This window comes from Thalassophryne amazonica, chromosome 15, assembly GCF_902500255.1.
Source record: "Thalassophryne amazonica chromosome 15, fThaAma1.1, whole genome shotgun sequence".
Taxonomy (NCBI): domain Eukaryota; kingdom Metazoa; phylum Chordata; class Actinopteri; order Batrachoidiformes; family Batrachoididae; genus Thalassophryne; species Thalassophryne amazonica.
In genome coordinates this window covers 59728523-59754786 of record NC_047117.1, presented here as the reverse complement: position 1 = coordinate 59754786, position 26264 = coordinate 59728523, and the positions used below count along the sequence as shown (strand labels likewise).

The following is a 26264-nucleotide window of genomic DNA, read 5'->3' as shown; positions in this document are numbered from 1 at the left end:
TTGATGTCAATGCACCAGTGAAACACCAAAATGTAAGTCCCTTTTCTGTTGTTTATACATTAATCAAATATCAAATGACAAGGATATATTTTAGCCATTATATAAAACAAATAATTAATGTTTTTTTCATTCTTTTAATGGAATGAATATTTAATAAGGTGAAAGCTGTGATGTACCATTGAACTCAAGAAATATTCATACCACTGAACTCATAAACATTCATTATTTGTATACTGTTTACAGATGACACATGCACATACCCATGTGTGCTGCAAAAATTTTCATTTTGCAATGGCAGACTTTTTAAACAGTTTCTGATGTATATTTGTACAATTCCACAACCCCTTCGGCAATGTTACTGTTTTCATGTACAACCCCATTTCCAGTGAAGTTGGGACGTCATGTAAAATGTAAATAAAAACAGAATACAATGATTTGCAAATCCTCTTCAATCTATATTCAATTGAATACACCACAAAGACAAGAAAGTTCATGTTCAAACTGATAAACTTTATTGTTTTTGTGCAAATATTTGCTCATTTTGAAATGGATGCCTTCAACACATTTCCAAAAATCTGGGACAGTGGTATGTTTACCACTGTGTTACATCTTATTTGCTTATTGATTGTTGTTAGAAGGAAAGGTGATGCAACACAGTGGTAAACATACCACTGTCCCAGATTTTTGGAAATGTGTTGAAGGCATCCATTTCAAAATGAGCAAATATTTGCACAAAAACAATAAAGTTTATCAGTTTGAACATTAAATATCTTGTCTTTGTGGTGTATTCAGTTGAATATAGGTTGTAGAGGATTTGCAAATCATTGTATTCCGTTTTTATTTACATTTTCACACGACTTCATTTCAACGTCCCAACTTCAGTGGAATTGGGGTTGTGTGTCCTCTCTCATTGATGTTTTCCAGGAAGTTCATTTTCTTTGGTTGTGACTGGCTCCAGGTGCCTCTTGGGATAGTGTAGAGTAGTGTAGAGCAGTCTGTTTGCACACTATGGAGGAAATACATCATCCGGGTACCATTCAGTTACTTCTAAATACCTACTGAGAATTCACAGACTGTGGCATACTTATTTTTGCCAACTATATAGTAAGTATAGTATCAGTATTCAGACATGTTGGTTTGTGTTGGTTCATTGTGTTGGTTTGTTATAATGGCAGCAAGAGGGTTACACTTTTCTGAACACCTGCTTGTAGCCAACATTTGATGAGTATGTCTATCATCAGTGGATGTGATGTGCATATAATTGATAAATTACAGATTTTATGCAAATCATCTCATTTTATGTTTCAGTGTATCATTTCTGACTGATGGGAACATTTAAATGGTTTGTTTTTCTTCAAATCCCAGCCTCAAAGTGTCCCGTGCACTGATAAATTGATATAAAACAGATAACTTTGCTTTCCAAAGGTGGATGAGTTTTTCACTGAAATGAATTTATTTAACTCTGTGGCTGGACGACTGTCATGGATCTAAATTCAAATTAAACACCACATGAAAACACATCTCATTAAAACATTAAAACTTTTTTGTATCTTCATTGGCATATGGATAAATTATTTGGTAGTACATGTGCAAGCACACAGTTGGGTAGATGTGCGCTGTTTCAAGCAGAGCCCTTTATCATTAGTATTTTATGAGACATTTGGCTCCATAACAAACATTTCTTCTGTAGTTAGTGACCATAAATGTTAATTGCTTATTTCACTAAAATGAAAGGTTATGCATCGATTAAAGTATATTTAATGTTTGTAATAAAATGTGGAAATTCATTTCTTTAGTCTTGTAGGTAATAGACTGTTTAATGTGTAGAAAAAATATTTGAATATAGTTTTGATGGAAAGTATTGTTAACCCTTTGTGGCCTGTGGAAAGTTTTTGCAAATTCCAATTATATTATTCTCAATTTATTGATACAGTACGAAATCATACAATAAATCACAATAGGAACTTATCCAATTTTTCATGTGATAGTGCTTCTACGGCCACTAAAGATGTTCCAGTGAACACTCCAACTGATGGCGTACTGTATTTAGTTTGCTCTTATCATCAACTTACTTTTATGGGCAGGCAGTGAAGTCGTTCAGTAGAGCAAAACATATTGGACAAAAATGCAGATCAAACAGAATTAAAATGCACAGCACATGACATGAGTCATTCAGTGGAACAAATAATAAATGTCACATGACATGCAATCTACCAATCAAATGATAAGGCTCTGTGTAGGTGCCATATAAATCTTCCTATTCTATCTACTGGTATCTATCTTTAGCCAGTGGACTATTTCAGAGAAATGGTCCCTGAGAGGGAATAGCCCTGTGATGTCCTGCCTTGTTTGTAACACACTGTAATCCTACATTATGATAACGTAGGGTACAGGCCAGTACATAATGTTTAATAAAAACTGCCAGAAACAAAGGCCTCTACTCCATTTTGAATATTATATGTTCTAACAGACCTTAAATTCTGCCTTTACATGAACAAGAAGACAATAAAATGAGGGTAAGACCAGGGTAGTATGGTCAGATTTTCTCCTACTTGATAGGACTCAAGTACAGCAGGTAGATCATTGGAAGAGGAGATGGGCTACCAATACAACAACCTGGGTTCAATTCCTGGACACACTACCTCCAATGAATTCAGCTGTGGGTGCCAGCCTTATAGCCTGTGCTAGACTGGGGTCCCATCTAGGGGAAGACTCTTCCACTTCACACTATGGTGTTCGGGGATAAGCACTGGCACCATTAGGCCTCAGGGCTAAATGACATGCCCAACAGTAAATCCTTATTACTGCAGAACGTATGATTTAAAAAACAGTAATTTGTACCACCTGACTGCCGAGAACCACAATGGCAGTTCATTCAGTTTTGGTAGTGAAATTGGCTGAACTTTCACATTCAGAAGGGGCTAATGAATCAGCAAGACTCTATAAACCATAAGGCCAAGTTCAAAAATAATAAAGCCAAAGTGTGACATAACCATCAAAATTTAAAACTGGTCTTTTTGAGAAATGTTATTATTTTAGTTATGGTTATATATATCAGAGTTTCAATATTTCTATTAGTCTCGGTTCAGTCATTGCTAGAAATGATCAGTGCATATATACTATAATGTGCTAGAGCGAAACGCTTGCGACAATAGTTGGAGGTATCTTCTTTAGTCTGCAGAAGCCTGAAGCAAAGAAATTCTATCCATTAGTTCCTGGTATTATTGAACAAGTAATATAATTATTCTATTGAAGCAGAGTAGGAGATATAGCTAAGGTTTTGACACAAATAAATCAAGGACTTATTCTCAGCGATATGCTTGCGACAGTTTTACCTTGCTTTAGAAGCATGATGTGTTTTGTAGGAAATGACATTTCTACCTTTACAAAAATGTATTATCAATCAATCAATCAATTTTTTTTTATATAGCGCCAAATCACAACAAACAGTTGCCCCAAGGCGCCTTATATTGTAAGGCAAGGCCATACAATAATTATGTAAAACCCCAACGGTCAAAATGACCCCCTGTGAGCAAGCACTTGGCTACAGTGGGAAGGAAAAACTCCCTTTTAACAGGAGTTTTCCCTTTTAACAGCAGAACCAGGCTCAGGGAGGGGCAGTCTTCTGCTGGGACTGGTTGGGGCTGAGGGAGAGAACCAGGAAAAAGACATGCTGTGGAGGGGAGCAGAGATCGATCACTAATGATTAAATGCAGAGTGGTGCATACAGAGCAAAAAGAGAAAGAAACAGTGCATCATGGGAACCCCCCAGCAGTCTACGTCTATAGCAGCATAACTAAGGGATGGTTCAGGGTCACCTGATCCAGCCCTAACTATAAGCTTTAGCAAAAAGGAAAGTTTTAAGCCTAATCTTAAAAGTAGAGAGGGTGTCTGTCTCCCTGATCTGAATTGGGAGCTGGTTCCACAGGAGAGGAGCCTGAAAGCTGAAGGCTCTGCCTCCCATTCTACTCTTACAAACCCTAGGAACTACAAGTAAACCTGCAGTCTGAGAGCGAAGCACTCTATTGCGGTGATATGGTACTACGAGGTCCCTAAGATAAGAAGGGACCTGATTATTCAAAACCTTATAAGTAAGAAGAAGAATTTTAAATTCTATTCTAGAATTAACAGGAAGCCAATGAAGAGAGGCCAATATGGGTGAGATATGCTCTCTCCTTCTAGTATTACTGTGTGTTAGTATGAAGCACAAACAAACTGACAAAATAGAAGGTTATTTCTTTAACATTCAACTTTAAATGATAATGCTAAATATCAATGTCACCCAAAATTGATGAAAAAAGTGCTATTTTTGGGGTAAATTTCGTGCATATCTCTGGAACCATGCGGAATATTTCCATGAAATTTTCAGTACCTTTCAAAGAGACTATAGGTAACTCACAGATGAATCTGGATGGTGCTAAATAAAATAATGGCTTGTTCATGACAAATGCAATGCAAATCAGCAGTTAGGCTTCATTATTTTTGAACTACGCCATAACCAATGATTCAGTTGGAATGATAAACAAATGGTAAAATTCTATAAGAAGCGCTGAGATAACTAGTAATATGAAGCAAATTTACTTGCTCTAGGAATTATCTGAGAAAGCCTCTGTTAAAATCTTCACCATCAGGTTCCCTGAGGTTGACAGCTGTTTTTTTTTTTTTTTAGACAAAATAAGCTCCAAAACTGTCAGTTGTTGCATTGGAAACTTTAGCTTGAGTGTACTGTAGGTGTGTGAATGCATTTGTCTGTCTATATGTGACCGTTTGATAGACTGATATCAAAGGGTGTCTGCTGGCATAAAGATCCAGCCGCCCATGGCCCTTGATTGGAGTAAACAGCACAATCTAATCTCACATTTTAAATTTACAGTTGTATGCAAATTTTGGGCACCCCTAATAATTTTCATGATTTTCCTTTATAAATCATTGGTTGTCTGGATCAGAAATTTCAGTTAAATATATCATATAGCAGATGAACACACTGATATTTGAGAAGCGAACTGAAGTTTCTAGTATTTACAGAAAGTGTGAAATAATTATTTAAACAAAATTGGGCAGGTGCATAAATTTGGGCACCCTTGTCATTTTATTGATTTGCAGCACTAATTATTGGAACACAAAATTGGTTCGTTAAGCTCATTGACCCTTGACCTCCTTACACAGGTGAATCCAATCATGAGAAAGGGTATTTAAGGTGGCCATTTGCAAATCTTCCCCTCTTTGCATCTCTTTTAATGAGTGGCAATATGGGAGCCTCTAAACAACTCTCAAATGACCTGAAAACAAAGATTGTTCAACATCATGGTTTAGCAGAAGGATACAAAAAGCTATCTCAGAGATTTCAGCTGTCAGTTTCCACTGTGAGGAACATAGTGAGGAAATGGAAGACTGCAGGCACAGTACCACTTAAGGCCAGAAGTGGCAAGCCAAGAAAAATCTCAGATAAGCTGAAGCGAAGGATGGTGAGAACAGTCGTAGTCAACCCACAGACCAAAGACCTACAACATGATCTTGCTGCAGATAGTGTATCTGTGCATCGTTCTATACAGTGCACTTTGCACAAGGAGATGCTGTAATGCAGAGAAAGCCTTTTCTGCATACACGCCACAAACAGTCACTTGAGGTATGCTAAAGCACATTTGGACAAGCCAGCTTCATTTTGGAATAAAGTGCTGTGGAAGGATGAAACTAAAATTGAGTTATTTGGACATAACAAGGGATGGTATACTTGGCTGAAAAAGAACACAGCATTCCAAGAAAAATGCTTGCGGCCTACAGTAAAATTTGGAGGTGGTTCCATCATGCTGTGTGGCTGTGGCCAGTGCAGGTACTGGGAATCTTGTTAAAGTTGAGGGTCACATGGATTCCAGTCAATATCAGCAGATTCTTGAGAACAATGTTCATGAATCAGTGATAAAGTTGAAGTTGCGCCGGGGCTGGATCTTTCAGCAAGACAACAACCCGAAACACTGCTCAAAATCTACTAAGGCATTCATGCAGAGGAACAAGTACAATGTTCTGGTATGGCCATCTCAGTCCCCAGACTTGAATATTATTGAAAATCTGTGGTGTGATTTTAAGCGGGCTGTCCATGCTTGGAAACCAACAAACCTGAGATGATTTGTAAAGAAGAATGATCCAAGATACCTTCAACCAGAATCCAGACTCTCACTGGAAGCTATAGGAAGTGTTTAGAGGCTGTTATTTCTGCAAAAGGAGGATCTACTAAATACTGATGTATTTTTTCTGTTGGGGTGCCCAAATTTATGCACCTGCCTAATTTTGTTTAAAGAATTATTGCACACTTTCTATAAATCTTATAAACTTCATTTCACTTCTCAAATATAACTGTGTTTGTCTGCTATATGATATATTTAACTGAAATTTCTGATCCAGACAACCAAGGATTTATAAAGGAAAATCATGAAAATTGTCAGGGGTGCCCAAACCTTTGCATACAACTGTATCTACAATGACTGATCCACCACAGCAAGAAATATTATTTTGCTCACACTTTATATGTCTGTTGCCATGGATAAACTAAAGCTGATAGAGCTACCTGCCTGGCATGTATTTAAAATTACAATGTTAAAAGTTCCACCCTTTGCCATTTTGAGAAATGGCCGTTATACTGAAAACAGGACTTACAGGGTGCTTCCCTCATTGCCATTTAAGACTGCTAACAGCACACGGTGTTAACATAACTCACAGAATTAAAGTACAGTAAATAAATAAATAAACAAATACTTTGAACCTGATTTGAATTCAAGTCCATAAGGAACTGGACAGTGACAATTTTTGCAATTTTGCTTCTTTACAAACCATGATGGAGGTGAAATGAAGCAATCCAGATGTGTTCGTAGGGAAGACTTTCAGTTTTAATTTGATGGGTTTCACTAAAATACTGTAGGACATTAACCACAGAGGAATTAAAGCCATTTCTGGACGGAGTCCAGTCCCTCCCACTTCAGAGGCAAAGAAAAAAATCCTTGTCTGTTTCACTGCTTATTCCTGATGCTTTGCTTCTGTAACTAAGGGGGCTGGAGAGTATCATTGTGCAAGAGTCGGTATATACCCTGGATACACTGCCAGTGTATCGCAAGACCAACAAACAAATTCAGTGTAACCTATGGACTATTTAAAGTTCCCAGTTCATGTAGTTTGCATGTCTTTGAAGGTGACAGGAAGCTGGAGGGACCCGGAAGGAACCCACAAAAACATGGGGAAATCATACAAACTCCACTTTTAATGCACTAAATAAGGGCATGCATTTTAAATTTCATTTTATTATCTGCAGAGCAATACATGCTTTTCTATTCTATTCTATTCTATTCTATTAGTTTGTGCATTGTCTTGCGCAAAACAGCAGACACTGGTGAACACAATCTCTTTGATCAAGGTAAAAATGAAATTGAAAGGCATAATGCGCTGTCCAAGTCAGAATGTGGGGGTTAACAGTGTTAACAATCCTTTTTGTGATAAGCTGCTGCCCAGCAGTCAGACTGTCTGTAGTTATTCCTGATCTCTGACCTCATTCACTCTCTTCTAATTAGCACAAGTCTGATCCTGTTCATTGGGGTGTTCTGTTTTTTACTCTCTTGTACTGACTTTGTAGCCACAGAGAAGTCAAAAACAATAATTTCTCATGTATGAGCAGAAGTACTATATGCACACGTACAGCATACAGCAAATATTGTCAGTGCTTCATTGCAACCATGTTGATTTTTAAATTAACCTAAGCTTGGTCAGTCTAATCAAAGCATTTGATTCACTTGATCGGGTTGCTCTCTGGGATATCCTGACAACTTACAGGATTTCCAAAAAGTTGCAACAGAAAGCTGCAAACAGTACTGCGTGATCCGACCCACTGTGGAGATCTGTGCGTACATCGGTGGGTCCACCTGCTCTGGTTCCTCATCCAGAACAAATGAGGGATCATCTCCTTCATCGTCAGAATCCTCACTGTCTGACAACATGCTGCGTGAATAAATATAAGTGTAAAGATGATTGAATATATCATAGCAGTAAATTGATCAGCCTGTGTGAATGCCGCGCAGTGACTCCCCATGTGCGGTTATTTCAACCAGCTAATCACTGAGCAGCTGATCCAAAACGTGAATTCTGCCTTCCAGAACAGCTCTTATATAATCATCTGTATCATCTACCTGTTGCCACATGTACATAAGGGCTGGATTGTCATTCCTACACTCATATTGTTATATTTAATAAAATAATAAGAATAATATTAATATCAGCGCTCACAAACCGGCTTCTGCACTGTATCAAAACATTCATCTGGTTGAATGAAGTCAAACTACACACTAACGTTACAAAAACTAAGCAAACGATAAAATGTCAAAAAACAACAGCAAAACGTAATACAGAGAAATTGAGGTTTTCGGTGGCATTTGTTCAAATTTTTCAACAGTTTAAAAATCCTGGCGAAGCGCCAGCTGCAGGAACAAAGCTACGCAAAGGTTTAATGATGCCAACAAAAGTGACAAAAGTCCAGATTTCTTGTTTTGTTTGGGCTTCGTGCCCTTCATTAAGTGTCTCCGCTGACCACGCATCACTGTCACTATTAGCTCAGTTTTAATGTTTAAGATGAGCACATCCTTCATTCCCATCAGCCCCTTTGTCACCACAGTGGTGAGTGAGTCAGATGATGGAGTTGCTGTTATCTGTTGCAAGATGTATTAGGATGTTATTGTTTGGGAAAATAAGCAATTACTCATCCTAACAGTTTTAGCATTTTAGTTGTGGCAAATTTTCAGAAGGTTAAACAAAATAAGAATGTAAATTAAGTTTTCCAATTTATCTGTGTATGATGATCGCATACTGTGAGCAAGATGCACAGAGGCTAATTACTGCAAAAATGGTTGTTTTGAAACATAATTTGAAATCTTAATAGGGACCATATGGGATTTAACATTCTTCCACTTGTCTATATATACAGAAAAATAAGTATTGAACACATTACCATTTTTCCAAGTAAATATATTTCTAGTGGTGCTATTGACATGAAATTTTAACCAGATGTTAGTAACAACCCAAGTAATCAGTACATGCAAACAAGGGCGCAGTTTAGAACTAGAAATTGGGGGGGACAATTTGGGCCGCTTTAGGCCCCCAGAATCCAAGAGTTTCTACATAAGCTCAGATGCATTCTGAGCATCCAGAACAGTAATTTTAATGTTTTGAGAAGACCATAAAGTGGACACCATTTGACTTATACAATTTGAAACTGTGGATATGTGGTAAAATGTATTCATAAATATGAAAGAACAGCATCTTAATAATTATTAACTATCGCATACTGTATTTGTTTTCTCAAGATTTGTTTTTGCATAAGTTTGAAAAAACAACAGATCATAAGTTTAGGATAAATTACTTATCATGAATTTAATTTTCAAAGTGGCACTAATGACAACACTCATACTGAACATTATTTCGCTTAAATAGACTGATTTTGGAGATCAAGCAATAATTGCAGATGGGCTTTCTGAGGTCCCAGATAGCTTTTCTGATTTCCTTTTCTAACTTTCAGAATTTAGTAAATTAGCATATGGTTCATTGATACTTATGTGTAGACACTAGTCCCTAGAGGCAACTATTTTTGTTTTCAAATCTGGGCAAATTCAGTCCCAGAAAATTCCGAATGTGACAAACAACAAACAGGTGTTGTAAACAAGTCAATGCTGCTAAAAATACAAACTTGCAGAAACAAAGATACTATTCTGACATGGTTTTGCACATAAGACTGACATGGTTTAGACATAAGACTGGCATAGCATGTTTCAAGTACACACATATATGTCAGAAGGTGGGGGGACATAATATATTCTGTCCCCCCAGTTGAAAAGGTGGGGGGGGGACATGCCCCCCATCCCCCACCAAATTGCGCCCATGCATGCAAAACAACAACGAAAAAATAAAAAGAAATAGGACAGAAATTAAGTTATGTGTAATAAAATGGAATGACAGAGAATAGGTATTGAACACACTTACTGAAATTTAATTAATTCTTCGTACAAAAACTTTTGTTGGTAATGAAGCCTCAAGATGCCTCCTGTATGGAGAAACTAGTCACATGCATTGGTCAGGTGTGATTTTGGCCCATTCTTCCACACAAGCAGTCTTCAAATCTTGAAGGTTCAGTGGACCTCTTCTATGAACTCTGACCCATAGATTTTCTATTGAATAAAGTCAGGTAATTGTGTGGGCCATTCTAGCAGCTTTATTTTCATTCTCTGGTAGAAGTTGAGATTATCCTTGATTGTGTGTTTAGGATCACTTTCTTGCTGAAATGTCCACCCTCATTTCATCTTCATCACCCTAGTAGATGGTAGCACATTTTTATTATGTCCACCAAGGACATAATAAAATGACCTGCATTCATTTGTCTGTCTGACTGTTACCAGGATTACGTCAAAACTACTGCACAGATTTTGATGAAATTTTCACCACAGAAAGATATTAGGCCATGGAAGAATCCATTAAATTTTGGAGTTGATCTGAATCTGGATTCTGGTTCAACTGTGAAGGTGTCTATATAATACAACATCTAAAATTGTAGCCCATTTTGAGTCGCTCCCCATCAACCCGGGAAGAATTAGAAAGTAGACCCCAACAGACAGCATGCTTATGTATTTTGAGTCAAGGAAGAATGCTGTGAAAACAGAATATATATATACATGAATCTCTTTTCTTTATTGTGTGTTTGAAGAGGCAGCGTCATCTATGTTGCTGGAAGAGCAGTCTGTCAAGTGCAAGAAATTAACAGCATAGCTTGAAAAGTTGTAAAAACACAGACGCAGTCATCACCCGCTAAAGTTTTGACATTGATAAATTGTGTTGCTTGTGCAAACCTCAACTATTTGCATGTCCCCTGCTAGAATTTTGTACACTCATGTGGAAAAACCCCAAATTGCAGAATCATAAATGCAAAGTGCTAAATATGCACTGTTTTGAGTCCTTGCTGTCCACTGTTAGTGAATCAGCATGCGGGTGTATTTGTGAGTGCAATAGTGTTTGCACAATTTTCCACACACAAAGCTTTTTTTTAAATCAGGCTCAGGCAGTACAATTTTCATCCTGCAGCAGCCCCTACTTGAGTACACAGGGCAATAGAAGGACCATTTAACAATAGCCAGTCGAGAGCCTATGCCCACACTGTACTTATGCCCACTGAGCACCTAGGCTTCCTGTTTTAATAATGTTGTGCAAAACAGTAAAGTGCTGTTGCACCTGTTCATTCAGTAAACTTGTTGTCCAGCTAAATTGCACTGCCTAATGTCTTAGTTTGTCCTCTACTGTTTGTTGGTGCTGATAACAATAATTCCACAGAATGCCTGCTTTTAGACTATCAACATGTGAATGCACATTACACTCACAACTACAGGTAATCTGAAGTCAGCTGTTTATGTACTGTATGTGATTCTTCAACTGAAACCAGAGAATATATAAAGAAAACCCACATTTACAATTAACATGGAAACTTCACACCAAAAGGCCTTAGCCAACCAGGTTTGGGTTCAAACCTGGGTCCTTTTTCAACCTGATCACACGCCAGTTGATGATTGTGTCATGAAAAGTGATATATCAGTTTGTGATGCCGTCACAAAATGTGTTCCACCTTCGTGACGGTATCACAAAAGTATTTTGTGATGGTATCACAAAGGGTTAGGGTTAAAATAGTGACTGAAAGTTGACCATATCCCAAAATGTGACATATTTCATGGTGGTATCACAAAGAAAATAAAAACATGACAGGGCTGAATTTTTGCTGTGATGTGATATGTTTAACTGCTGCCACTCCTTAAAGAAATTAGTTCATGGGGGAAAATAATTTCCTGTGATTTCTAACATTTGCTTAGGGTCACCACAGTGGATCGGGTATGAAACCTCATGATGACATTTATGTCAGATGCCCATTGTAGTGTACCTTCAAATGTACAAGAAGAATGGGTAGGGTGGGCCTTAAACTCTAGACCTTTTTGGTGGAAGGCAAGAGTCCTAAAAAAGAATTCCACAGTTACAATGTATTAATTATTGGCACCTATTGCTCTTGACAAATACTACACAAAATGAAGGTGGTACTTCAATTAATGTCTAATTGTCAATTATTTATTGATTGATTTAGTGTGTTCTTTTCCCCATCTATTTGGCTCCACTCTATCATTACCTCCCAGGCTGCTTTCCGCACAGACCTCTCTGTGCTCCTGGACCAGGTCGGGACAGGAAAGGAGTCCCTCAGCTTTATGAAGCAACGAATCCAACGTCTCGCGCAGCAGTGGGCGACAGCTGCCAACCACCTGGAGTCCAAACTGGAGCAGCGATGGAGGGACCAGAAGAAGGTAAGACATGGAGGGAAGAGATGACATTATACGTAGTGGAAAAGATTGGGACTGAACCTGGGAAGAGTAGCTGTTACAAGTTATCACACATAATGTAAACTAAGGTTGAGAAAATTATGCGTACAAACCAAAGCAGAACAGTGAGATAGCTGAAAATATAAAAATGGTATAACAACAAATGAGACATGGATTCCTATGTTTTTGGGTACAGAAAACCCAGTTATGACATTGGCATTGCTGTAAAAGGTCAAGGGCATGACATTTTGGCATGGTCAGTAACATAGTTTGACATTTTCACACAAATTATATAATTTTTCTCTCTATTTCTCCCCATCCATAATTTTGTGAAGACAGGTGTACTCTTGAAATCCCAAGGAGACGTTCTTTCAAACGGTATATAGCCTTTGTATAGTAGCCTAGTAGGGGTTAGATACTGGCTTTTTACAATGATGAATATTGCAGAGGTTCAGCAACGCACTTATGAGTCAAAGCTATGGAATACATTTCATGTATTTATATAAACATTCAAAAATGAGAAAAGGACAACGCCTGAGTTATATGTAGCCTTACAGGAGTTCACATGTCAAATGTACAGCTCCAAGTCCAGAATCACCAACATCAATGAAATGAGGTATGCACTTTTTTGCCCAAAGAAAAGCATAGAATCCTAGCAGTTACCTCCATGCTTAGATTCTCTCAGGAAGCAGTGTCTGAGTGCTGTCTGGAGGACATGCCTTGAGAACAATCCTGAAGTTCCTTCCCCAGTTGGGTGGTTTAGAGTTGATCAAGATGGCGACTTGCAGCTCTCTATAGACTTGTGTTGTTACTGACATCTAGTGAAAATTTCATGTCAATAGCACCTTTTAGAAATATATTCACTGTAAATTGATATACAGTGTCCCCACTTGTCCACAAGCAGTACTTGAGTTTCTGTCTTGCTCATGCACGAAGGACTGTGTCACTCCATCATGTCAGTGTGTTGCCAACAACTTGACCTGCACTGACCTATGCCATGCAAGTGAGTAAAAAAAACCAGAAGGATGTGGAACAATCCTATTCCTCTGATAAGGATGACGATGAGGACTTTGATTAGTGCCGTGGCCTTGATTGAATCTAAAGACTAATCATGTATTTATCAGACTGGATGGTCAGGAATTACTGGACACAAATGCACGGCTTGAACAAACAGCTCTGGTTATTAAAAGGCTTTACTGGTGATTGCAGAGGTCAGTACCAGAGGAGGCAGTCAAAGAAAAGCAGCAGTACAAAAATCATCAGGCAAAAAGGCGTGATTGTTGCAACAGGCTGGAGGTCAGGAACACACAAGGAGGCAGGCAGGACTATGGAACGCAGGTACAGAGCTGGAAAGAAGGCACAAGGCACAACAAACCGGCGACAAGCTAACATACCCAGTGAGCTTATATAACCCCAGGTGATAATCAGCAAATCAGGAACAGATGTGCATGGAAAGCACCAGAACAAGGGCGTGGCCAGAGAGAGGGAAACACCCACCACCAAGAACCAAGAGACAGACAAGAGAAGTAGAAACAGACTGACCCAAGCAGAAAAAAACCCAGCAGGAGAATAAACAAACAAAAACCAATGAACTAAAAAAAATAAGAAACAGATAAGAGAAAAGAAATGAAAACAGATAACCAGACCAACTCACATCCTGACAGTATTTGTCAAACATGATTGTATAGTAATTATTTGCTTGATATCTTGATGATTTATACTAATTGTTAGCTGTTAATCTGTCACACATTCCGGTAAGGGAAACTAGATTTCAGTGTTGATGTTGATTTTTGCTTATTGAATAAGTAATAAGTTCCAAACTATTAATTATAAGAAGATACATTGCCACATTTCTCAAATTCTCTGGATGCCATTCTGTGGATAGTGGAAGTATGATGCATTGATATCCAGGGTTATCATGGTTTTAAGTTATCTAGTCTGATTGTTAAAAAGATTGAAGGTTTGTGATTGAGGTATTTTCACTCTTTGACATGTTTGGTAATGTGCTCATACTTTATCCAAGACTGTTTTAGGTTTTTAAGGTTTTCTGAGAATGGCAATGGCACTCCTTAACATGTTTGTTAATGTGTACATACTTTGTACAAGACTGTCTTAGGTTTAAGGTTTTCTGCGTGTGGTTTCCTTATTCATGTTATCATACATAATCCAAGAGACCCTTTTAAGATTTTCTGAATGTGATATTATCACTCTTTGACATGTTTGTTAGTTCATATATTATCCAAGACTGGCTTAGGTTTAAGGTTATCTGATTGTGGCCTAAGCAGTGGGTCACCCCTCTGCATCTGGTCTGCTTGAGGTTTTTTCCTCAAATCATCAGAGGGAGTTTTTCCTTACCACTGTTGCTCTTGGGGATGGTAAGGTTAGACCTTACTTGTGTGAAGCACCTCGAGGCAACTTGTTGTGATTTGGCGCTGTATAAAGTGAAATTAATTGAAATTGTGGAATTATCACTATTTAGAATGTCTGCTGATTTGCCCATATGTTATCCAAGGTTGCCATTCTTGTCTGATTGTGGGTCTTTTTTGTAAGTCTTTTCTTTGTATGCTATGTACATCGACCAAATATTTGTGACAAAACACAACATATCCCAATACACACATTATTTATCATTACAAATAGTAATATATTTGTGGGCATTTCACAAATAATTATGCATAATAGTCATAGTTAAAGAAATAGTCATGTTAAAGAAACCTGAGTGGGAAAATAAGCAAATAAAACAGTAGCAAATTAACAGTGAACCCTTGAAATGTTCTAATTGGATATTCCACAGCCAAAAACCTAGGAATCCATGTCTCATTTATGTTATGCCATTTTTAGATTTTCAGCTATCTCACTGTTCTGCTTTGGTTTGTACGCATAATTTTCTCAAGCTTAGTTTGCATTATGTGTGATAACTTGTAACAACTACTCTTCTCAGATGGTCATCACATATCATTGAAAAGCCAAAATTCCAGGCTTTCAGAATAGGCATATAGCCTTTGCCACTTTTTCGGTAATGCATTCCATATTTTGAGGCCCTTTTGATGTCTGTCTGTGTCCTTGGACAAGACACTTCATCTGCATTGTACCAGTCCACCCAGCAGTAAATGGGTACTGACCTTGACCAGAGAAGTAACTTGTGATGGTTGCCATCCAAGGGGAATCTTACACTGTTTTCCACTCTTCTCTGCTGTATTTTGGGATAAACACCGGCACAAATAGGCTTTGGGGGCTGTTTAAGACTTCCTTATGTCTTGGAGTTTAAAAGGACTGCATTCATATTGCGCTTTTCCATCTGCATCAGAACCTCAAATCACTTTACAATGATGCCTCACATTTACCCATTCACACGGACACACTCACACACGTGTTAGGGTGCTGCCATGCAAGCCGCTCACTACACACGGGAGCAACTAGGAGTTTAAGGACCTTGCCCAAGGGCCCTTAGTGATTTTGAACCGAGGATCCTCTGGTCTGAAGCCCAACGCTTAACCACTAGACCATCACTTCCCCAAGACTAAAGGGTATGTTGAGTGTTTCAGTACATGTGAAAGCACTAGTTTCTCAAAAGAGTCAAAAGAGAGGTGAGTGGAGTTTTATAGAGCATCACAAACTGAGAGAAAAGGAAGATAACAGCTTTGGAAGAACTCCCAATTAAGAATTTCAGCAGGTACAAGTTGAGTGATCTACAAATATCCTAAAATGGGCACTTAAGATTAGCTCAACACACTGCAATTCAAAGTCACAATGAAAGACACTTTGCCATTCAAGTGATTTTCATAATAAGCCATTGAGATGCTTCTTGAAGATTCTTACTTTGAATGATGTAGTTAGACTGAGAAAAATGGAACAAGAAATTATAGGTTGTCGTCCATAGCTGCAACCTGCATTCCCCTTGTGTATTTGAAGTTTAAATATTTTCTCATGTCAGTTCACAACTCTTTTGATATGTTTATGAAATCTAATTTTACTGCAGTAACACATTATTTATCCTGGCCTCACTTTGCATTGCACTTTGCACTGTGTGGTATTTGAACGTTGCTCTTTTATGTGTGGTGTGTGTGAGAAAGGAAAAGACTCACGGATAGATGAGAAATAAGGCATGAAAAGTGAGAAGGGAGGGATGGAATAATGATGATGGATGATTTGACTTATGACGAGATGCCAAGCTGTGCCAGTGCCAGGCAGAAAAGATGAGAGCCGACAGAGCAGCTTGATGGAAGCTGCGGCTGGACTGCAGAACGTGGATTAGGGAAGGATTGCTGGAAAGATAAAAAAAAAAAGAGATAGAAAGAAAGACCTTAAGGGTGAAGGGCATGTGGATGATGGATATTTTGAGAGTTACAGTTGAGGCCAGAGGCTTGAATATTGCTTGGGTAAAAGCTGTCATACTCCATTGTCACCAATATTTCATGATACCTAATAATTCACATTTTAAGTCAGTTAAAATTAAAATTTCAACTTTATTTTCATACAAGGTTTGTTTTTGTTCTCAAAATAATGATTAAGAGATGCATGTTTAAACTTGTCTATATTAGGTAATACTACCCATGGGCATGAAGACATTAAGGGCGATGACAATCTGACATTCGGCTCCACTGACCTTGATCTTCACCCTCTGGCTGACTTTGCCAGGGTAATTCTGGAAACCGCTGAAGGTTGTGTCATTTTTAGTCTTTATAGAATAGAATAGAACAGTATACAAATAATGAATGTTTGAGTTCAATGGTACAAATATTTCATGAGCTGAAAGCTGGAACAAACCATTCAGCTCAGCTTTGCCTCATTGAATGGTTTGTTCCAGCTTTCATCGAATTAAATATTCATTCCATTGAAAGAATGTAAAAACATTAATTATTTGTTTTATATAACAGCTAAAATAGATCCTTGTCATTTGATATTATATTAATTTATGAACAACAGAAAAGGGACTTACATTTTGGTGTGTCACTGCGTCTTTGTGTACTTCCAGAAAAAAAAAAAAAAGAGTTTGTGTACGATCCTCACTACAGCAAAAAAAAAAAAAAAAATCACATCTGACATCAACAATCTGACGCAAACTTTAAATATGAGTCCAAAAATAATTGTGATGATGTCTGCAACGCTGTGCACCAACTTTGTGTACTTCCAAAAAAAAAAGACTGTACTTCCTCAGTGCAGCGAAAAAAATCACATCAGAAATTAGTCCAGCTTTTCATTCTAACTTCCTCCTAACAGCTCTGCCTCCACACGGCTTACAGCGCGGTGGACTTGTTTTGTGTGTGTGTGTATGTGTGTGTGCACTCGCATATTTTGTGTGTGTGTGTCGAGTTCAATGGTACCAAACGTATGGAACCAAATTTGCACCCTAATGGAACCAAATTGCACTCTAAATGCATTGCAACACAAATGGGATGAATAATCCATGTCACGTGACCTACAAAGCACCAATCAAATGACAAGGTTCCACTCACCAGTTATATAAAATAGAATAGAGCCTTTATTGTCATTGTACATATATACGTACATACAATGAAATTTCTCCTCTGCATTTAACCCATCCTAATTACAGTTAGACACAATCCAACCACTAGGGGCAGTGGGCAGCCACAGTCCGGTGCCCAGGAACCAACTCCAGATGTGGAAACGCTGCCTCGGTCAGGGGCAGATAAAGGAACAAACCCTAAATAAGCATGTTTTTGATTGTGGGAGGAAATCGGAGTCCCTGGCAGAAACCCATGCAGTCACAGGGAGAACATGCAAACTCCACACAGAAAGGCTGGGAAGCGATCCCACAACTTTCTTGCTGTGAGGCACCATTATATCGTGTGATATAATATTTTTAATATTATATATTAAAAATAATGACGATACAGATATGTTTGTGAAGGATTCATATTGTCTGATGTTTTCAGCCAGTCTGCAGCACTGATGATTTTTATTTATATGGTTACTTACAATACAGTTTGTTAGCATTTTAGTGGTATTGCCTTTTAGTTTCTGAAGTCCCATCAGACATTTGTCAGGCAGTTGTCATTTCTTTGGGGCCATCCCAAAGAGTTGACTTAAATTATCTGGAATTTATGTAATCTCTTTGGGATGACCCCACCAACATCTTAGGTTTGTTGGCTGCAAGCCATAGTGTCATAACTTTGGAGGTATAGTTTATTTGGGATCAGTCTCCTGTTGGAAGATCCAGTTGGACTGAAGCGTTAGCTGGATCATGTCTTGAGGATTTCCAGATAATGCTCCTTCTTCATGCCAGTTGCAGCCATTCTGCTTTATGTACATGTGATACCATCAGATCTCAGAGGTGAAGCAGAGTAGGTTCTAATTAGTCCTTGGCTGGGAGATGGCTGTGTGTGTTTCTCCATGCAGAGCTGGAGTTATTTCAGGAAGGGCATCTGGAGTAAAACCTGTGGAATATCCCAGCACAGATCTTCTCTGGATCTGCTGTGGCATCCCTGAACACAGACAAATGGCTTCACGATGCTCCAAAACATTAACAGTCAGAAAAGTTTTTTTTTTGTCTTGCCCATTTTCCTCAATACACAGTGTTGATCATTATGCATTCGCTCCGAGCCAGAGCTCATTTCTCCCAAATGTGGTCTCTCTATTTATTTTTTAACTTTTCAAATGCATCAAGTTAACGGTTTTATAGGTAGGCCCTTAAATAGAATAGAGCATTTTCTGTCATTGCACATGTATACATGCATACAACAAAATTACTCCTCTGCATTTAATCTCAATCTCAATCTATTTCTAAAGCTCTTTAAAATCAATGCCAATGACCAAAGTGCTGTACAAAAATAAGAACAAGCAAGTTAAAATACATATAAATAAATAAATAAACTACAGTTAAAACATTAAATAATAAGAACCAACATCTCAAGCTGAGTTAAAAACCAAAGAGAAGAAATATGGTTTAAGAGAGGATTTAAAAGCAGAGAGAGAATCAGCTTTTGCCTGATGTGCAAATCATTCCACAGTTTTGGGGCAGCAGCTGAAAAAGCGCGGTCACCTCTTCGACCTGAGTCAGCTGATCTGAGTCAGCTGATCTGTAACCCATCCTAATTACAGTTAGACACAATCAAACCACTAGGAGCAGTGAGCAGCCACAGTCCGGCACCCGAGGACCAACTCCAGATGTAGAGACGCCGCCTTGGTCAGAAGCAGAGAGAGGAGCAGACCCTAAATAAACATGTTTTTGATATTGGGAGAAAACCGGAGTGCCGGAGGAAGCCCACACAGACACAGGGAGAACATGCAAGCTCCACACAGAAAGGCCGGGAAGCAATCCTATGACGTTGCTGTGAGGCACCAGTGCTAACCACTAAGCCACCATGCCACCAAAAGCCATGGAAGGAATGTACACTTTCTTTTCAAAATGTCAACTCCATCATTTGTTTTGGAGTCATAAAACATCACTGTAGTTTAGTTTTGTTGCCGTAACCTCTAAATCTGTTCTTTTTCTTGCCCTACAGTGAATAAACTTGTAATGTTTCACTCAAGAAAATATTGATCAATAAATTATTTGACCATAGAAGGCAGACTGATCCATATTCTTTTGCAGCCGCCTGTTGCTCTCAGGCCGCACGTCTCTAAAATAAGTGACTTGTTGGTATACTCCTCTGTCAGTGTGATTGATATTATCAGTTATCAAGTTGGTCACCAATGAATATGGCTTTATACACCCTGAAGAAAACCATACACCCTGAGGCCACAGAACACAAATGCGCGTGCTCTCCCTTCGCTCACTGCCTCCGGGGGATACGGATGCGGGACCCGCAAAGAATCCAAGCCATGGCCACGGAGCTCTGCGGCTGCAGTTACCGAGACCATGCAGCGGGCGCTGCGCATCAAAACAGCGAGCGTAATCTCTGGACCTGTTGCTGGGCTTGGATACAACTCGGCACAGCAGACAGGGTGGCAGTGTGAGTGGGCCGCTGAGCCCGCAGATGATAAAGACGCAGAACACAATACGCTGTTAAAAAAAAAAAAATGAAAAAAGCATGCAAAATTGCACTAAAAAAATCTGCGAAACTGCGAGGCCACAAAAGGGAGTTGCGTTCTAAAAATAACCCACGATAGGCAAAATCTGCGAAGTCGTCAGCGTTATTTTTTACAATTATTATAGATGTTTTAAGGCTGTAAAACCCCTCACTACACACTTTATGCACTTTTCTCAAACAGCCATTAACATTTTCTCACTTTTCTCTCCTGTGTAAACACTCAAAGTTCAAACCTTAGTAGAAAAAAAAAAAATAGAACGTTTTCCTATAAATAATTATGATGGCTTTTAGAACTAACAAATTTAATTTTAACGATCAACCTATGAGGTTGGACACGTAAGAAATTATTAATAGTGACTCACCAGTATTTTACAGTTCCTCTGACCGCGCCTCTTCGTCATGGCGCCACTCCGCTGTCCGGATTGGCTGACTACTCGGGTGGTATGAAAAATATTACCCGTCCGCAAAAAGGGTGTATTACTATTTATTCTTTAGTGTTTTATCCAATCATATTGGCGTATCATTTATAGGTATATGCTAATTTCCTTTGTTGTGTTGCATTGTGGGGATCTGTTATCCTCGATCTCGACTCGTAGTTGCCCCAACAGCCTATACGCCGCACGGCGTACTGGCGCTGTCTCACTAACAGATGTCCTGGTGTGTCTAAGAGTTAGCCTTGGCTGTCAAAAGCTTCTTAATACAATAATTAGAAATGTTAGAAATGAGACTAAAAATGTGTTTGCATGCATCGTGTGTGTAGTTTTGGTGCATCTGACTGCTAATTGGATCTGGTCGCAGTAAAAGCCAAAGGCAACATTTCATGCATTATATTGGAAAATTTAATCTCTGTCTGTGAGACTCAAATTTTTCATGTGTGACGGATTGCCTCCTTCACTACGAGGAGATTCACGCTCACTTTAACATTGAGAAGGAGAGACTGTTTGATTTTAATTAAGTCTGTACGTGGAAAATACTTTCCGCGTCTGCTTGATGACAGCCTTGCACTTCACTAACCTTTGTCTTTCCAGCTTCCAAACAGCAACATTTGGCATTCTGCTTGAGTTTGTAGTCTTTACAATTCCACTGGGGTACTGTTGATTCAGTTCTGTTTGCTTGGTTTTCCCTTTGGTTTTTACTAGCGTGGATGTTTGCTTGGAAAAAAAACAGTGAATTAATCGAATGCAGAGGGAAGTGTGGGGGACAAAGAGACCAAACCAAAAGAATATATGTGAGATACGTACAAAAATGGGCATGGAAGAGGCAAGTGTGTGAGGCGGTGTCTTTGAGTACCTATGGGAGAATGAGAAACACACTTCTGAAATTGCACTATTCTGCATCACTTCATCGAAGGTCTCCCAGCTTATCATCTTTGATTTGCCTAAAAAAAAAAAAAACAGTGGCAAGAGTGGCAAGTGCAATATTTCAGGTTTTTACTATCAGCAATTTTCTCTAACATAAATTAATAAAATACCAGATTTGGGCCTTTATCTTTTCTGTTGTTTTGTTTCATTAGGTTATTTTTGTCTCTTTCTCTAAAATTAGATTGTAACATTATTAGTCTATTATTATTGGCTATTATTGTCTATTACGTAGACTATTATTGTTGTTGCTATAATATATGAATAAAAATAAATTTAAAAAATTACAATTTGACTCTTTTACGACAACGAATGCTGAGCCATTAATTATACAGAAAACTAATCAACACAAACATGCTGATGCGAACTTTAACATTGAAAACGCCATAGACATGCTAATGCATTAGCATCGGTCCCGTTTTTAAGTTATAAAATACATCTATCAACTGTTTCAGAAGACCATAACAGGTCGGTTTAACAAAAAAATATTAAATATTACTCACAGACATATGCTCTTCAGGGTTTTAGCGGGAAAAAAATTAGGATAAAGTGAAAAAAAATCCACAAATCGTAGATCGAATCACTGCTTCGACCTGCGAATCACTGCTTCGATTGGTTCAAGGTTCAAAGCAAAGTTGCACTGCGGAATAGTTTATTACAGACCCGCTACAGGTCTGTAATCAATGTCAAGAAATTAGCATTTTCCTGACAAACACCCCCCCCCCCCCCCCCCAAGTGCGCAACTGCAAAAAAGCCTACAGTAGTGAAGTATTTTTACTTTGTTACTATACAACACTGTATATATATATAATAGCTTTGGGAAAAAAATTGTTAGATCACCTTGGCAATTTGTATAAAACAATACTTTATTTTCAAATTTTAGAACTATTTAGCCAATGTACATTAGGGATATGTAAAATTTTATGAGCTACGTCAGGAAATAACAAGAATGATATCTTAGTAACATATTTATTTTCAAAACATAAATAACAATGACCACATTTCACCATCACAAAACAGAACATCAGTGATGAATCAGTTAGCACAAATAGTGCACGTCACAATTAATTTCTACTTTCATCATAAAGCTTTTAAGAGATTATTCTGTAGATGTCGATTTTACTCCGTTGACCCGCAGTGGGACATTCACCGTTCTTGTGCTATTTGTTTGACTATGACTTTATGTGCACAAATGTGCTGTGCATTTAATATGCACACTTAGATTTTGCAGCATATGCTAAACTTTTCATTTTCCACTTTCTCTTTGCCTTCACTCTTGAGAGCGACTTGACCTCGCTGATGAAGTGCAGACAGCGTAGGAGACTAATGGGATGTGGAAGGTGAAGTGAGGTTGCGAGTGGGGGGGGAATGAGAGTGGTGAAGGATAAAGTAAAGAGAACAAGGAAGGAGAAGAAGTTTAGCACCTAACGGAGCATGTGTTTGAAGAAAATGTTGTGGGCAAAAGGAGATGATGATATTAAGGGTAACGTGGTGAGGAGAGCTGGCAGTGCCAGCTTGCGTTGCCCCCTGTGGCCTTCTGTTCGACAGCTGTGACTTTCACACCACAGTGTGGATGAACAAGGGTCACTTACATGTGGTCAAGGGAAATCTTTCACTAACATAGGCTAAAATGTGCACGACATTTACCCGCCCTTAGCCTGTTGGAGTGGAGAAAAGAATTATAGAGGTAGCACATGTTTCAGAGGTAAGATACAAACACATGAAGGACATTCCAAGGATTTCACTGAAAAAACATCAAATAATTGATTCTTTTTAATTGGTACATGAAGGGCAGCATGTTTCCTGGTCTGCTACTTATAGTTATTTTTTTTTTCATGAAACAACATTTACAACAGGAAAATGTAAAAGCACAGATTAAAGGTGTAACAGTGAGCAAAACAATTGGGGCTATATCTTTGGTGCATTATGTACAGTGCACATACTCAGACTCTAATGTAGGGTGCACAAGGGTTTGTATTTAGTCACTTAAATAGTAGTGGTGCAACAATTCACCAATATGAATCTGAAATTGATTTTAAAGTAAATAAAATATGACTACATTGATAAACAAACCTCTGAATAGATGGCTTGATTTTAATGTTTTAAATCGGTTAAGTTTGTTTTGCTGCTGCTTCCACACCTTCAGACTCTCTCCAAAGATGAAAGAGGAACGAAATGAAACAGAAGCTAAACTGATCTCGTCGCCTTAAACAAAACGCGCCTGGAGGCACTACTGGAGCAGTGTGTTGGCTTCTCTGCGTTCCAGGATTCGGTGCTGGGACGGAGCTCAGCTGCAAATAGAAGAGTGTGATCTGACCCACTGTGGAAATCTGTGCGCACGTCAGTGGATCAACAAAAGAGGGATCATCTAATTCATCGCCAGAATCCTCACCGTCTGCTTGAGCGCTTCATAAGATGCCTTATTTTTACAAAAAAAAAAACACACACACCACCACACCATACACACCAAATACGCCACCGAAATTATTCACTGCAAACATGCTAAATATTTCTCAAATCTACTCAAATACCAAAACTCTAATCACTGTCTGTACACCTGAAATGCATGCATACGACATGGGGGGGATGCTGTCTCTCTCTGTGATAGCTCAAATTCATGCTTCTCTAAACTACTCATAACGAGATGTTAAATCTCTCATAAACATACTTTTACAACTGCACACAAGAAGCAAAGAACATGCAACAGTTTTACCAAGCCATGACAATGTAAACATGACAAATAATTACCTTTTTAGACGGCTCCAAATGCTTTCTCCAGCTTGCGTGCGAACAGCTCTGGCTGGTGCGCTCCTCTGTGATCAAGGAAGATTAGAGCCATTTTCAGAAGACAACTTGCAGAGAAAATGATTAGTCCACCACAAAATAATTATTTTATATATGCAGCGTCCAGCACAGAGTGTGTGGCTGCAGGTGGAACAAAGCACGGCGTACAGCTGGGAACACAGCAGGTGGGATCATCACAGCGACGTGCGTGCAAGTACGTGGATCAAAGTTGTGCAATATGCAGTGATCAAGGATCACTTCCTCAAAACTTTTGAACTGTCAGATGCTGAAAGGGGCAGCAGGTTCTTCTGTCTGCAGAGGCTGGAAGACAGCAAGCCCTTTGGAGCTCATGGACAGAATGCTCCAGCTCCGGCCAGACGTTTGTGCTGCAACTCTCTCCTTGTGTGCAGCACTGGCCAACACCATGATTATGGGCTGCTATGCGCTGGTGGAGAGGCAGTAAAATTCTTCCTGGCATGCCAGCACCACGCTATGACCGGCAGCTCTCGTCACATCACACGCAGCGGCAGAAGCCCCACACCACACAAACACCAGCCCTGCCATGGAGGAGCTGCAGCTCCTCCAAAAAAGCGCTCAAAAAACAGCTTTTGTACTATGTGAAAACATTCAGTTGGTTGAACGAAGTCAAACGAAAGGCTCTTGTTACAAAAATTAAGCAAAAGATAAGAAACCATCAAAAATGACAGCAAAACGAAATACAGACGAATTGAGGTTTTTGTTGCCCTTCATTCAAATTTGTCGACAGTTTAAAAATCCTGATGAAGCGACCGCTGCAGGAACAAAGCTGAGTGAAGGCTAAACAATTCCAATGAAAGTCAACGAAAGTCCAGATTTCTTGTTTCTTTTGGGCTTCGTTGCCCTTCATTAAGTGCTGTGTGACTGAGCCTTAAAGTTAAAGTCGCTCCAATTTTGGTACAACCCCAATTCCAATGAAGTTGGGATGCTATGTAAAATATATACACCATAAAGACAAGATATTTAATGTTCAAACTGAAAAACTTTTTTGTTTTTGTGCAAATGTTTGCTCATTTTGAAATGGATGCCTGCAACACTTTTCAAAAAAGTTAGGACGGGGCAACAAAAGACTTGCAAAGTTGATGAATGCTCAAAGAAAACTTAATTGGAAACAGGTGAGTGTCATGATTGGGTATAAAAGGAGCATCCCCAAAAGGCTCAGCCGTTCACAAACAAAGACGGGGCGAGGATCACCACTTTGTGAACAACTGCATGAAAAAATATTCCAACAGTTTAAGAAAACTGTTTCTCAATGTTCAACTGCAAGGAATTTAGGGATTCCATCATCTACAGTCCATAATATAATCAGAAGAATCTAGAGAACTTTCTACACGTAAGCGGCAAAGCTGAAAACCAACATTGAATGCTCGTGACCTTCGATCCCTCAGGCGACACTGCCTTAAAAACCGACATCATTGTGTAAAGGATCTTACCGCATGGGCTCAGGAACACTTCAGAAAACCATTGTCAGTTAACACAGTTCGTCGCTACATCTACATGTACAAGTTAAAACTCTACCATGCAAAGCGAAAGCCATACATCAACAACATCTAGAAACACCGCCGCCTTCTCTGGGCCTGAGCTCATTTGAAATGGACAGATGCAAAGTGGAAAAGTGTGCTGTGGTCTGAGTCAACATTTCAAATTGTTTTTGGAAATCATGGACGACGTGTCCTCTGGACAAAAGAGGAAAAAGACCATCCAGATTGTTATCAGCG

The 26264-nt window shown here is 38.8% G+C and overlaps 1 protein-coding gene across 2 annotated transcripts in view; it reads left to right on the top strand.

The window, feature by feature from the left end:
* LOC117525718 (alpha-1,6-mannosylglycoprotein 6-beta-N-acetylglucosaminyltransferase B-like) overlaps nt 1–26264 on the top strand; it is a 473200-nt gene that overhangs the window by 203566 nt on the left and 243370 nt on the right. For both annotated transcript variants that reach the window (XM_034187646.1, XM_034187647.1), the window contains exon 7: nt 12195–12359. In XM_034187646.1, the coding sequence (XP_034043537.1) occupies nt 12195–12359 (165 nt within the window). The remainder of the gene's footprint in view (nt 1–12194; nt 12360–26264) is intronic.